This window comes from Hydra vulgaris, chromosome 13 (assembly GCF_038396675.1).
Source record: "Hydra vulgaris chromosome 13, alternate assembly HydraT2T_AEP".
Taxonomy (NCBI): domain Eukaryota; kingdom Metazoa; phylum Cnidaria; class Hydrozoa; order Anthoathecata; family Hydridae; genus Hydra; species Hydra vulgaris.
The window spans coordinates 61,129,310-61,145,917 of NC_088932.1; the positions used below are offsets into that span (position 1 = coordinate 61,129,310).

Here is a 16,608-nt window from a genome sequence, read left to right on the forward strand (position 1 = left end):
TCGTTGTTTTTTTCTTGCGATATGCATATAGATTTTCATTTTTCAATACTTATTATACAAAAGATATGCTGAATTCAAGCTTTGTGAATAAATCATGTTGCTATTGAGTAGGACTTATTAAATTGATTTGATTACTTTTAACAATTTTATTATTATTATTACTAAATTTAATTTTTCCACCCCTTTTAAACCAGTTAATGTATCTATTTCGCCATAAAAAAGTTATTTAACAAAATTAGGCTTTTAAAAAATGTCAACACGGCTGGAGCAAGAAGAAGACAAACTCAGTCTTATTGCCAAGCCCTATCAAAACAAAAATATAAATAACAAAAAAATATTACAGTTATCACAATGTAATATATGCATAAAATGCATATATAAATGCAAATATATAAAATACCTTTTACACGCATAACTTTATTTCTTTTCAAACTTTTATTTATTAAGATTTTGAATTTAAAAATAAATAAAAACGAGATAAAACATGAACATCAAAGAAAGATAAAGATTCAGATTAAAATCAAAGATAAAAATGACCAAAAATAAAGTCAATAACATGCAAATAAAACGAGTGATTACTCCTAAAAGTTACATTTAAACGTTTCAGAAGATTTCTTGTTCGTTGTCAATTATTAAAAGTTTATTTTTAGTTTTATTTTTAAATTGATAATTGGAAGGAATTTTTTTCAACTCATTATCCAATAATGTGTTAAACTTATGAGCAGAATAATATGCTTTTAGTTGAATATAATTGTTATTTGAAAATCTTGTTGGGTATAAATGATTAATTTTTTCAAAAAATGAGTTAAATAAAATGGATGCCATTTTACTATCTACTTTAAACATAAATATAAGAATATGATATAAATTAAGTTAAAATGCGTTGAGTATTTTGAATTTATAAAAACGAAGTTTAGTGTGCGAGAAGCGATCCTCATTTTCAATTGTTTTTACAGAGTGTTTTTGTTTAATTAAAAGCTTTTATTTTTAGATACATTAGTGCTGCACCAAGCAACGTTAGCGTAATTTAGATAGCAATGAATAAAACAAAAACAAATAAATTTTAAACTTGTTTGGTTTAACAACTGTTTTGCTTTATATAAGAGACCTATATATTTTGAGATTTTAATATGGATTATACGTATGTGCTCTTTCCACCTTACATTTTCATGTAAAACTACACCTAGAAACAACAAAAAATGCTCTCTTTTGACATAAGAGTTAATAATAAAAAGCTCAGGAAGTTTTAAAGGAATGTTGTCTTTATCATGAAGACGTTGTAAGAAAGCATATTTTGTTTTTTTACTATTTATGGACAATTTATTCCATAAATACCATTCGCTTAGTTTCTTAAGCTCTTTATTCATTGTTGCAAATAAAATATTAATATCTTTCTTAGAATAAAATACATTAGTATCGTCGGCAAATAAAATTGAATTTAAGATTTTAGAAAGCTTACTCAAGTCATTTATGTAAATGAGAAACAAACGCGGTCCTGGAATTGATCCTTGGAGGACTCCGCTGTTAATTGTCATCAAATCTGTTTTTTCGCCATCATATAAAATGCATTGATTTTAGTTAACGTTTACCATTTTCTATACCTTAATTTTTTTTATCTAAAAGAAAATATACATATAAATACAGAGAAATATAAAATATTCTGAAATTTACGCAAACTTATGTAAATACACATACACAAATAACAGACTTATTTTATTTAAAGAAATAGAAACAGGCTATAAAAATCAGAAAAATACAAACAATCAACAACGAACAAACAATAGCAAAAAATTTTATAGTAAAATTAAACAATGAGCAACATCTTTATTTCTTGAAACAAAAAATTTAAACGCTCTAATCTGCTCAGGGTTAGGGTTATCTTGGGTTTAGGCATACCAAGGGTTAGGCATACCATGCTTGAAAGACTGTGAGGAATAGCTGAGAAACTAAAAGAAAAGAAATTTATTTAGAAATGAAAAAAATTACATTTCTTTTATCTTTTTAATTAAAATATAAAAGATAACCTTACCACTTGGCAATGAAATAAGATAAAACTAAATAATAATAAAGGAAAAATATAATAAAAATAGATAACATTTGTATGTAAAAAAATAATAAAAACCATTGTAAAATTATTAAAGAAAAATGGGATTAAAAAAATAGTTAAGTTATTTAACAATCAAAAAAGATTTTTGAGTTTTTTTTAGTAGGGAATTAGGAGTTCTATTTAAATATATAAAAAACAATTTTTATTTGTTTTCGCTCCTTATTTGGTCAAAATTAAGTATATAAATAAACAAGTAATTAAAAAAAACACAGTTTATTAAATTCTGTTTATTAAATATCATGATTCACTAATAACCTTTCCTTATGAAATCACAGTTGATTCACCATTCATTTGACCGAAAAGACACAAAAACGTTTAAAATTACAACTTTAACGAAATGAAATGATTATGTTCAGCTTTCAGAAGAAAAGTTTAAAAAAGGGTCAGTCAAGCAAAAATTGTGATTAGCATTAAAGTCACCAAACACAACAATAGTCAAATAATGGATAAAGAGAAAGGATATGGTCAATTTGATCAGAAGTATAATTGAAAAGAGCGCAGTCAAGTGAATGATAAAGAACAAAGAGAAGGTTGATTGAGGGAGGAGGCGCTAAACAAAAGCACATAAAAATCTGAGAGCTGTTGAATAGTTTTGAAGCTACCACAGAGTTTTAAAAAAGCTTATTACCAGTCTGTCTCACACACGTTAAATTGAAATTTAGAGCTGTAAACTCATTAGGAATTAACAAAAAAAATTACATAGCAACTAACAAGGAGGAACAAGCAAAATTCAATTGTAGAATTAAAAAGATTGTACATAAATAAAGAAACATATAATGAGTACCGTATTTCACGAAACAAAACAAAAGCAGCCTGCAGAAAAGCAATTATTGAATTTGAAAAAAAACTTGCGAGAGACATAGAACAACATCCAAAAGCATTTGTATATCAAAAAGAAAAAACAAAAAAAAACATTCCCTAACATCCAATACGATGATATTGTTGTAATTTCTGATCTAGGTAATCCTTATTTAATCAATAGTATATTGCTAATACTTTTTCAAACAAGAAAACAGCAATAACACCATTTGACCTTACATATAAAAATGTAAGTCCACTTTTAAATAATATTGATTTAGGTCCAGAGATTATCAAAACATATCTCAAAAGTCTAAACTCATCCAAATCACCAGACCCTGACGAATTACACCTGATAATATTTATGAAAACTTTAAGTCCGCGAGAGTAGATCAGTACCCCAAATATATTAAAAAACAACAACGTCATTTAAAAAAGAAGACAAATCAAAAGCACTTAATTATAGACCTATCAGTATAACTTGTACCTCAATAAATATCTTTGAAAAAGTTATGAAAAATCATTTTATGACACACCTCATTAAAATAACTCATTAAGTCCACACCAATATGGATTTTGTCCACATCATTCCTGCTTATCTAACCTTTTAACTGTAATTAATCTTTTTTTTTTTTCTTTTTTTTCGTTTTCTTCGCTGTTTATATAAAAGTAAAATATTAAAATTACAATGAAACTTTTACGTTACACAAAGAATATTTATAAAACCGACAGGGGCTTAAAGAAGATACGGATGACTGGTGTCACCACAATCTTTTTATAGATCCTTTACAATAACATTTAAAGCCCACATGGCTTTAGTAAATTTACAATAAAATATTTTTTCTGAAAAATACTTTGTGAAGAAAAAAATTCAACATAATTTACAATAACATTAAAAGCCAACATGGCTTTAGTAAATTTACAATAAAATATTTTTTTCTGAAAAAATATTATGTGAAAAAAACAACTCTTATATACATCCTCTAATATACATGTACACAACTATTGGACATCATCACCATATATATATACATATACACAATTCTCCTGATAATAACATTCCCATTGACAACACTTATCTCGCTATTGAAAAAGTCTTTGTCAAAGTTCAGGCTTAGTTGGGAAGTGGGACGATCGCTCTCGATTAATGACGTCGAAAATAATATTTAGTTGCGAAAAACGAGCCAGATTTTTTAGTCGCTTTGAGAACATTTCAAAAAACAAAAAAAGCGCCTTTCAAAAAACAAAAAAAGCTTAATTAGACCGATGAGAGACAACTACAAAAAAAATAAACTAGGAAAAGAAAATAACTTTTTACGCAGAAAAACTTAATGTAAAATTAATTACGTTTAGAACAAATATTTTCGTAACATTGCTATTTTATAACTTTTTAAAAAAATTAAGCGACGTTCTTCATATAAAGTGCTTAAAAAGGAAACAAATGTTCTTTTATTTATCAAAAAGTTTAGTATAATTTTTATTTATATACTCGCATCTTATTTCAAGTGCTGAATTAAGAAGCGTTGGGGTTAGAGGGGGCTATAGCTGTGAACAGTGCAATGTTAGGGGCTCCAATAGTCAAAAATACATTTTTTTAAGTCATTTTTACGCTGTGGCACATTAAAAAAAGCATCCAAAACAAAAATAGCCCTAGCCCCAAAATGTTTAACATGATTGTAATAAACAAACGCTTGTTTTAAATTTATTGAAGCTAAACTATTTTATAAATAAAAAAATAATTTTTTTTATAACTATTTTATGCTTTGCGTAGCTTGAAAAGTTTAACAAATTTGAAAGAATTCTTTTTAGAAAGATAAACAAATGAAATACTTAAATCATTGAGTTGCTGTAGAAATTAAATTAACTTGATAAAAATCAACTAAAAGGTTTAAAATACTTTATGAAGAGGTAGCGGAACTGTTTCACAATACCTCTAATGATGTTAAGTGAGTAGGCTTTTTAATTTTAATTAGTATTTAAAACAGAAAAAATTAACTTTAAGGTTAAATATAACGAGATTGCAAGAATGGGGGACGTTAAAAGGGATCTGAATTGTTTGACTAAAAGTTTTAGTATTTATCATTTACAAGTATGTTTTTTAGTTCTTAAGGCCGATTATCACTAAATTTTATTTTTAAAATTTAAGAAAAATATTTTTTTATTGATAACAAGTAAAAATTGATAAACGGGACACGGGGAGGGTGTTGTGGCTTCATGAGCTAATGGTGGATAAAAAAATTTTCTAAAAATTAGTTAATATACATCCATCCCAACCACTTCCATTAAGTACTCGAGAGTACATTATAAATATACATATATATATATATATATATATATATATATATATATATATATATATATATATATATATATATATATATATATATATATATATATATATATATACATATATATATACATATATATATTTATTTGTGTATCAGTAAGTAAGTTAGGGTTAGGGTTGGTAAGTTAGATATAAGTAATTTATGTGAAACTAAGTTCTACATAAATTTCTTATATCTTACTTACTAACCCGATATCTTCGCAAAAAAAAAGTTTTTGTTTTACGTCAGGGGTTAAAAAAACTGGCCAGTTTTGTCGCAATTAAATATTTTTTCCGTGGTCAGTATTTGAGAGCAACCAAGCCTGATCCATTTGATGCATCCTATTGATCCATTTATACCATGAGCTATAAGTTTAGAAATAAGAAATTTATTTAAAAATTGTTTTTACATAAATTTCTTATTTTTTACTTACTAACTTTAACCATAACTTATAGCTTATGGTATAAATGTATTAATACTATATTGGATTAAAACTTTTTCAAAAACTGTAGACAAAGAGTTATTTTTAATGGTAATTACTCAAACTGGGCTGCCATTAAAAATGGATTTCCCCAAAGCTCTATCCATTCAGCATTACTTTTTATTATATACGTCAACGATATCCTGAAGTAATCAAATGAAAAGCTGCTTTTTTCGCTAACGATAACAAAATCTGCCGTACTATTGAAAATATTTAATCTGCACAAGAATTACAAAATAATATCGACGCTCTTGTTACATGATCGAAAAAATGGGGAATGAAATTGATATATTATCTGTAATGCACTTAGGACACAACAACAAATCCCATATTTATAATATGCATGATTTAGAACAAAATATAGGAGTAAACATTATAGGCACAAATTGCGAACGTGATTTAGGTGTTCAGATACATTCAAACTTATTATTTTTGAAACACACAACTATTCAAGTCAACAAAAAATAGCAACACAAATAATGGAAATAATAAAAAGAACATTTATTTTATATCCAGATTTATTATTCTTCAAAAAACTATTTTTAGCACTAGTCCGCCCTCACCTAGAATAACTAAATGTTTTTTCCGTGGTCAGTATTCGAGAGCGACCACGCTTTCGAATACTGTATAGTCCGCTCTCACCTTGACTACTGTGAATCAATTTGTAATCCTGGACTTCTCAAAGACAAATGGAAAATAGAAAATGTGTTAAGAAGAGCTTCAAAATGAATTAAAGGATTATATGATCTACCATATGAACAAAGATTGATGGCGTTAAACATGATAACTGTAAAACACAAGCTACTTCATGCTGATCTAATTAACGTCTATAAATGGTGCAAAAATGACAATGGTGATAGAAATCTATTTGAAATAGGTAGCCAATTTATTACTCGTGGTCATGAATATAAACTAAAAAAACATTCATCAAGATTAAATCAACATATGAACTTTTTTTCTTTAAGATTAATAAATAAATGGAATCTCTTATTAATGACATTGTATCAGCGTTATCTCTAAAAACGCTTAGGCGGCTTCTAGACAGTCATCTAAAAAATGAATGGCTTTTCTATGACAAATCTACAATTTATTTTCTATTAGTTATACAAACTCTGTAATTGTTGAGTATTTTATAACTAGGTTAAGAGGCAGTTTATGCCTATAGAATTTATTGTAAAACCTTATTACTAAAAAAAAGAAAAAGATATAGGTTTCATAACTTAGAGCAAGTGACTATGTAGCAAAAGTTTACATTATTTTATATATTTTAAGTCAGAAATAACTTCTCCAAGCTATTGCTTAGAAAAGCAAATCCTACAGTCCAGCAGTAAATGGGGCAGGTTGTACTGAATTCAGGGTTAATAAAAGTTTCCTTTATAACTTTTTGGAAAGGATGGTTTCTGCTAATGATAGAAGTAATGATAGAACTGAAAGAGGTATTAGATCATATTGTAATTGGTGATACAAATTGATTCAATTCATTGAACATTTAGTTTAATTGTAAAAAATCATAAGTGATGTAAACATCATAACAAAAAATTTATTTAGTACAAAATTGTAGTTGAATAACTCTTTCCTAATAAAAAAATGATTTTAATTAGCTTTGAACTAAATTTAAAAATAGATAGCAGCAAGCAAATTAATCACTCCTATTATTCCTAATATGTTCAGCAAGCTTTGTACTGACAGAGTAAGATTTTGGGTCAATAATCTTGCAGGTATTGTCGAGTTGTTGAAACAAAGATGAAAATTTGATAGGATGGTATCATAAGAAAAACATCTTGAGGAAAATTAAAACATAAGGGTTATAGATTTTGATATAATAATTTGTGCAATATGGTGAAATTACCGATTAACGGCTAGTTTTCAGGATTTAGAAATATTAAGATGCAGCGTGGTATAGGAGTGAGCCATGAGACAGGTTGTAGTTGGATAAAGAATTTAGGACATTATATGCCCCTCAATTAAAGAAAAGGCAAGCTAAAAAAGGATTAAGGCGGCACCTTGATGAACAATGTATAGATATAAATGGCAAACGATATTAGTTATGGAGGGCAATTGACCAAGATGGCTACGAACTTGATTTATTGGTGCAACCCAGGAGAAATACTAAGGCAGCTATGCGACATTTTAGAAAATTGCTAGAAGGACTACAACATGTACCAAGGGTAATCGTAACTAATAAACTAAGGAGCTAAAGCTCAGCAAAGAAGAAAATACTAAAGAAAGTTGGGCATAGTTATCACAAAAGGCTAAATAATTGCATTAAAGTAGCTCATCAACCCACCAGATAAAATAAGAAGCTAATGCGGAGATTTAAATCACCACCTCAAGCACAGCGAATTTTATCGACATTTGGCGTAATTAATGTTTATTTTAAAGTTGGTTTATACAAGTTAAAAGTGAAAGAAAGAAAATAAATAATAAAAGCTGCTTTTACAATGTGGACTACTGTTAGTTTATTTAATATCGTGTCTTAAATATACAAAATAGCATAACTTAATAGCACCATCAACAACTTAGCAATACCCGTTATTATATTATTTATATTAAAAATAGTAGGTATGAGTAATCCAGCCCTAATTTTTGTTGACTAAGTAACTTATTATGATTTAGCGATCCCGGTACAATAGATAAAATCGCTTGACATGCCAAGCAAGATTCTTGTAATATGGATCTTTTTTATTACCAGTAAATATATCTTATTACAGAGATTTAAAAAATAAATATCGTCTCTGTAAAATATTGTTTTTTCTTAAGTGTAAGAAATAATCCTTAAAATAAGAAAGATACTCTTTGATATTAAAACATCTTATTATTGACATGGTGAAGATGTCAGTATTTTAAGCACTAAAAAAGCTTTAGCAAAAAGTTTGCAAGATATTATACCTAAACATGTTATTTTTTGCTTATTTTCTAAAGCAAAGAAAAATTTTACTATTTCATCTCACGATAATATAGCTAAGTTATTAAAAAGCAAAAATTTACCTGAAGCAAGTCAAGATTTTATAAAAAGTGCACCACCTACTATTGAGGATAGTATACTAAACATTACTTCAAAGAAAATGTTTTTAAAAATATCAAAAAAAATCAATACATTAGCATTCAGCTTGCAAAAGTTTCTACGAGGCATTATAGCATTTTTTTTTTTCTATAAAATGTATTAGACTGGAAACCTTTCAAAGATAATAATTAATAAGAAACAGACACAAACAAGTAGCATAATTTTCAGTCATAACAAAGTATATAACTCTCTTGAACTTTAATGGAAAAAAGAAAATCCTAAAGAATTATATAAAGTTTTAAGGGACGTAGGTATAAAAACTCTTCTGTTTTGTTTCGACGTAATACCGTACAAATATAGTCAATTTTGCGCACCAGAATTATCAGTTCCATTATATTCAAATCACTAATTACTTTATTGAGTTAATATGGTGCGCAAATAATGTTATATGCATAACTAAAAGTTCAAACAAAGATCTTATAGATAACGCAAAAGCTACCTATAGGCCACTACCAAACTTTAAGGTAATAAACATAGGTTGTGATTTATTTAACACAACAACTAAAAAAACTGAATTTATTGAAAAACCATTAATTATTAACAAAGATTTTATTCTAACAGTAAGTATAATTGATCCACGCAAAGATCATGTAATTCTTTATAATGTTTGGAAAAAACTTTATAAATATGATAGCAAATATTGCTCTTTATTAGTTTTAGCAGGACATAATGGTTAGTTGTGTAATGATTTGCAATCTATATTAAAGCAATAATACTATATATATAAACACATTATTGTAGTAAGTAATTCAAATGACTTTGTGCTTGAATGGCTTTATAAAAACTTTTTTTCTGAATTTCCTTCTTTTTTATGAAGTTTGGGATATCCTGTAGCTGAGAGATTTTATTGCGGAAAATGATGTATATCATCTAACACCAGAAAGAAGATTTGAAAGAAGATTATTAAGGTATCCACAAATGCATTCTTGAGTTGTTTTTTACACGAGTTTAAGCCATTATCTAGAGAATTAATAACTTTATAGACATAATAAGCAACTAAAAAAAGCATTAATATTTTTACTGATTATAAAACGCTTAGTAGTATTGCTCGAATCATTAAAGGCAATATTAGAGTAATAACACGTTTATTTCATCAATTAGAAAGACTGATGAAAATTAACAACACGACATCTATTAATACTGATTTAGTAAATGCTGCTAGAGAAGATTTGGTAATAGGTACATAACAGCAATAAACAATTAACGGAAACACACGACATTTAATTCGCAAATTCACACTTTTCTTTTTTAATCATTGGATAATGAAATTAGCAAAAGAACCGTTAGCTACAGAAAGTAACATAAAGTTAGAAGGTTTAGAGAATGAAGTTCAAGATTTTAATCCCACTGCATTTGAACAATTAAAAATACGTCTGAACAAATACTATCGAGAAAACGGTTAATTTAATGGATTTATGACACATGAGTTAGATAAATACTCTATACAAGATTGTTATGTCAATCTAAGGACTAGAGAAAACATTTATGATAAAGACCAAGATACATCAGAAAAAGCTGAAGATATAGAATTAATATTAGAGAATTTATTTGATAAAATAGACGACAAAGAAATTAAGTTAATTTCTTTCTACGGTTGTGCTGGAACAGGTAAAAGTGCATTGTGTCAATATCGATCAGTTAGATGGAGTAAAAAAGAATTATGGCAGGCGCAGTTTGATCTGGTTATATTATTATCCTCAAAGGATGTAGTGGAAGGTAAATTAAAATTCGAAGAATACTTTTTTAATAAATATTGTCATGACTTCAAATTAGAACACGATGGTAAAGATGACATTAAGAGTTTGATAAATGAGTTGTTTAGATCTTCAAAAATACTTCTTGTTATAGAAGATAACCCTAACCCAGAACCCTAACCCTTTACTTAATAGTAATAATCAGAAAACACTCTTAGATTCCCTATCTACTAATATATTTTTAATAGTTACATCTAGATTAAGGTTATCATTACAAAGTATAAGTTTTGATCGGGAATTAGAGAGTGTTGGTTTTACTGAAAAAGATAGTATTGAGCAATACATCAAGAAAACATATGATTTGCAGGCAAAGAATGTGCTAGCTTTAGTAGCATGTAAGACTATAGATAAAATAGTATCTCATCCAGTGTTTGAAGAACTTTTAAAACACCCTAAAACCAAAATAATTATGTCATGTCCAATTGTAAAGATATCGAAAAGTGATCGTATATTGTTTGAGTGTTTTAATGAAACAACTTGTATTGAAAATGATAAAATTAAGGATATCATAGAGCAGTACCATCAGTCAAAAATAGACAAAGTACTAAGTTTTTTAAAATCAAATAAAGTAATAAAAGAAAATGCTTGTACACCAATGTATCTTAAGTTGATATGCTTTGCTTTTGATGAGTTTTCTGATAGTGAGATAAATTTTTCCAGTCCCACAATTACTATTCTTTATAGAGTGGCTGTGAAATTATTAGAGTTGAAATATTCCCCAATAGATTCACATGAAGAGTGCAATTCTCTACAAAATAGTATTGAAGATATTGCTTTCAAAAAATTTTTAGATGAAAGTGGATTCAAAAAAAAAAACAGTGAAGATTATGGTGAAAAAATAATTACTGAGATTGATGGCATAATGAAAAAGAATGGAAGAGGAGAGATAGATTTTGCACATCCTACATTTCAATATTACTTTGCAGCACAGTATATTGCTCAAAATATAACCACCGACATTATTAGAGAACTAATCAAAGAACTTAAATATAATACTCAATATGAAATAATGTGGCAGTACGTAGCAGGAACGTTGTATAAAAGAGGTGAGACAGAGGAAAAACAGTATACTTCTCTAGTACAATTTTGGCATTATATAGAGATCTTACCGAGAGACTTAATAGGATTTAGGCATGCAAGCCTAGTTATAAGATGTTTAAATGAATGTACATTTGATAAATTAAACCAAGTTTATGCACCAGTGTATAGTAAATTGCTAGAAGATATAAAAAGCTGGGCATTATCAATAGATATTACTGAATGTTTAGAATCTGCTCCTTATGTTTGTGAGGTGCTAAGAAAAGAACAAAATTTTGCAAAAAAATTGCTAGACAATTTTAAAGATCCAGAAAAGAAACTATTCACAATACATATCTCAGGTATTATTGGAGGGGAAGAACAGGAGCTTATAGAAGCTGTCTTAGAAAGAGTAAAAGACAAAACAGAGAAAGGGATCATAAGAACTACGGCCATAAAAGCTTTATATCAACTAAAACAAATAAGTGATGAAAAAGTTTATAAAGTACTACAAGATATAGTAAGAGAAAATACTGGTAATGGTAAAGAAACTATAGAACAAAAGGGAGTTAACGAGATTGAATACTTAAAAAACTCTGCTGCACGTGAATTAATAAGCATAAATAGAGTTAATGATGAGTTAATTGATGCTTTAGTTAATAATCTTAAAAATTCGGTTTCAAAGATTAGAGTTGTTGCTACCCAATTGTTAGGTAAATTAGACAGAAATGAAGACAAAAATGGCGAAAAGATAAAAAAAAATCTCATTGATATTTTAAAGAATGCTGAAAAATCCGGTTCCTTGCAGAAAGTAGCTGTAGTACAAACTATAGGCATCATTGGACTAAGCAGTAACGATTTAATATCGCCTTTGTTAGAAAGAGTAAATGATGTTGAAGAACAAGGGCAGGTAATATATGAAGCGGTATTATCTTTAATAACTTTAAATAAGGATGTTACTGATGAAATCAAAGAAAGTTTATACAATTATCTTGGCCTTTATCAACGCGACGATAAAATTATAAACCTTCGAAGAGAATATGCTATAAAATCTTTTGTTGCTTTAGGAAAGAAATATCACGATTAAGTAATTAAATATTTATATAATAAAATAGCAGAATTCAGAATTCAGAATATTAGTAGCAAACAATATACTACTAAAAGTTCAGCTTTAAGAGTTTTAGGAGCAATAGGTTGTAATGATGAAAAAATCATCGCTATTCTAAAAAAGGTACATGAGAAAGACAGATATGATGTAAAAAAGTCTGCTGCCGTAGCTTTAGTAGGGTTAAAAGATATAGATGAAGATGTCATTAAAACTTTAACTGATACTGTTTCTAGTACAAAGGGTAACCCTTATATAAAGAGTGAAGCAGCACAATTATTAGGTAATTTAAAAAAACAGTTTCCTCATGTTATTTCCACTTTAAAAGAAGGTCTAAGTAACGAGAATGGGAATATAGGAAGTGCTTGTGCAAAGGCTTTAACCGGCGTTAAAAATGAGAAAGTGACAAATGCTTTAATTTCTGCTCTTAAAGAAAACAAAAATTCTTATGTGAGAAGTTTTGCTGCACAAGCTTTACAAGGTGTGGAAGATTGTGATAATAAAATATTATATGCTTTAAAAAATGCATTACAAGATGATGAATCTAATGTACAAAGTTCAGCCATACAGTCTTTAGCTTGTTCTAAACCAAAGGATGAAGAAACAATCAAAGCTCTAATAACGAAAATTGGTAATGATAATTATTATGTACACCGTTCTGCAGTTGAGTCTTTAGTAGTTTTGATACAAAGCAACTCAAGTAACATTACAACATTGTTAGATATATGTCCGAATAAAATTCAGCGTATACTGTATAAATTATGTGTCAGGGTTAGGGTTAGGGTCAGGGTTTAGGGTTAAGGTTAGGGTTAGGGTTAGGGTTAGGGTTAGGGTCAGGGTTAGGGTTAGGGTTAGGGTTAGGGTTAGGGTTAGGGTTAGGGTTAGGGTTAGGGTTAGGGTTATTTATAATTCGCAACTGGACTCGAAAACCAGTTACTTTATGGAACACACCCGGCCGTAGGAGCCTCAGGGAAGAAGGAGAAAAGATTATATTAGAGTAAGCATCACAGATAAAATTAAAAGATGTTGGACAGATGTCTAGTATGCAAGCACAAAATTAAAGCAAAATATAATAAATTTATTTCGAAAAATTGTTTGCGTATATCCCGCTAGTTAAATTAGAGAAATCAAAAAACAAGGGAGCGTGTTTCCAGGAGACAAAGACCAAAATATATGATAAGCAATAGATTTACGCAAAGTTAGACAGATGTCTAGAGAGAACTTTTAAAGATTATAGATTTACGGGTGCATGAAAAAAGTTTATTTATTTCTTTATTAATTACATGGTGAATTTTTAATTAAATTTTTACTATCACATTCTTGTATTATTTTAAAGTTATTGAGTGCCTTTAGCTTATTTAAAGTTTAATTGCTTAAATTTATATTTTTTATATTTTTATGTTTAAAGTTATGTTTTAAATGTTTTTAAAATAATATTTATTAAAAGAAGTTTATACAAAAAACTTAGATCATTTATTATTGAACTCATATGGTTAACACCAGTTTATCAGGATAGCGCAGTTAAACCCACCTCAAAAGAAATAACCAAGCGATATCGTAGATGTAGGCATCTCGATTCATAGTGCTAGTAGAAAGTGTACTCCCCACTATCCCAATCACATTGATCCAGATCCAGCGAGGTACCTAAGCGGAAACATCTTTTAACCAGTTTTAATCAATGCTGGGTCAGCAGTTGCTCCCTCAATCAGTTGATCTACTCACGGTAACACCTTAAATGATTTTTTAACCAGCTTCAGTCAATGCTTGGGTCAGCAATAGCTCCCTCAGTCAGTTGATCCACTCGCGGCAAAACTATAACCAACAGTTCATATCAGGAGGAGTGCGTTTAAACAGCGGCCGAATGTCACCTCAAGATCAATCACCATAGCGATAAACCAGTTCTATGATGCTAAGGGCGTTAACTCAAAAGGATGAGGAGATATTAAGTTATAATAGGGATGAGTAAGGGAAATCTATGTAAACAGTTCTTAGAGATAGTTATAAAGTTTCAGAAAAAACAAAGATGGTTATAAATAAAAACACACTGTAAAAAATAAGAGACAAAAAAGTCGAAAGTAGATTGTGCCGTCGAGATCACAGTAAGAAGAAGTCGTTGCCTAGTGTCCCTCATATCTCTACCTAAACGGAAACACGAATAAAAGGGACATATTTGATCCCTTTTACTCGGAGACAGTGAAAATATATTTTTTAATAATTCGTAACTGGACTCGAAAACCAGTTACTTTTGTGGAACACACCCGGCCGTAGGAGCCTCAGGGAAGAAAGAGAAAAGATTATATTAGAGTAAGCATCACAGATAAAATTAAAAGATGTTGGACAGATGTCCAGTATGCAAGTACAAAATTAAAGCAAAATATTTTAAATTTATTTAAAGAATCGTTTACATATCTCCCACTAGTTCAGTTAGAGGAATCAAAAAACAAGGGGACGTGTTTCAAGGAAACAAAGACTAAAATATGTGATAAGAAATCGACTTACGCTAAGTTTAGACAGGTGTCTAGAGAGAACTTTTTAAAGATTATAGATTTGCGGGGGCATAAAAAAGTTAATTTATTTCTTTATTAATTACATGGTAATTTTTTAAAATAAAGTTTTACTATCACATTCTTATATTATTTTAAAGTTATCGAGTGCTTGTAGCTTATTCAAAGTTTAATTGTTTAAATTTCTATTTTATTGTTTAAAGTTATGTTTTAATTGTTTTTAAAAGTAATATTATAAAAGAAGTTATACAGAAAACTTAGATCACTTATTATTGAACTCATATGGTTAAAATCAGTTTATCAGGTTAGCGCAGTTAAAACCACACCACAGCGAATAACCAAGCGATATCGTAGATGCAGGCGTATCGATTCATGGTGCTAGTGGAAAGTGTACCCCCCACTATCCAAATCACAACAGATCCAATTCCAGCGAGGTACCTAAGCTGAATGATCTTTTTAACCAGCTTTAATCAATGCTGGGTCAGTAGTTGCTCCCTCAATCAGTTGATCTACTTGCGGCAACACCTTAAATGATTTTTTAACCAGCTTCAATCAATGCTGGGTCAGCAGTAGCTCCCTCAGTCCGTTGATCCTACTTCGCGGCAAAACTATAACCAACAGTTCATATCAGGAGGAGTGCGTTTGAACAGCGGCCGAATACCACCTCAAGATCAATCACCATAGCGATAAACCAGTTATATGATGCTAAGGGCGTTGACTCGAAAGGATGAGAAAATATTACAAACCCAATTATTTTGGTTAACGAAGTTCAAATTTATATTTCATTTTTTATTATTGTTTAAAGTTACGTTTTAATTGTTTAAAGTTATATATTTTAAAGAAGTTATACAAAAACTTAGATTTTTTTATTATTGAGCTATGACATATTCAAAGTTTTTTTCCTCTATTATTGTTCAATTATTTATTTACTTCATTAATTATGTTATGTATAGATTTATTTCAAAGTTAGTATAGAATTACATGTATTTAATGGAAAAAAGGTGAAAAGAGAGAGAAATGCTCTGCCGAACGCGTGATGCGAACCCGGGTCTCCGCCGCCCTATGTAATGTCTTAACCGAATGAGCTAAACGTCAGGGTTAGGGTTAGGGTTAGGGTTAGGGTTAGGGTTAGGGTTAGGGTTAGGGTTAGGGTTAGGGGTTAGGGTTAGGGTAAGGGTCAGGGTTAGGGTTAGGGTTAGGGTTAGGGTTAGGGTTAGGGTTAGGGTTAGGGTTAGGGTTAGGGTTAGGGTTAGGGTTAGGGTTAGGGTTAGGGTTAGGGTTAGGGTTAGGGTTAGGGTTAGGGTTAGGGTTAGGGTTAGGGTCAGGGTTAGGGTCAGGGTTAGGGTTAGGGTTAGGGTTAGGGTCAGGGTTAGGGTTAGGGTTAGGGTTAGGGTTAGGGTTAGGGTTAGGGTTAGGGTCAGGGTTAGGGTTAGGGTTAGGGTTAGGGTTAG

At 29.3% G+C, this 16,608-nt stretch overlaps 1 protein-coding gene across 1 annotated transcript; it reads left to right on the top strand.

Moving 5' to 3' along the window:
- Positions 1–10,192: 10,192 nt before the first annotated feature.
- Positions 10,193–13,405, top strand: LOC136090082 (uncharacterized; the record flags this gene model as incomplete). Its single annotated transcript, XM_065816189.1, has 3 exons — positions 10,193–10,493; positions 10,720–12,525; positions 12,664–13,405. Coding segments are annotated over exons 1-3 (2,849 nt in total), but the record flags the coding sequence as incomplete, so codon positions are not given.
- Positions 13,406–16,608: the final 3,203 nt, after the last annotated feature.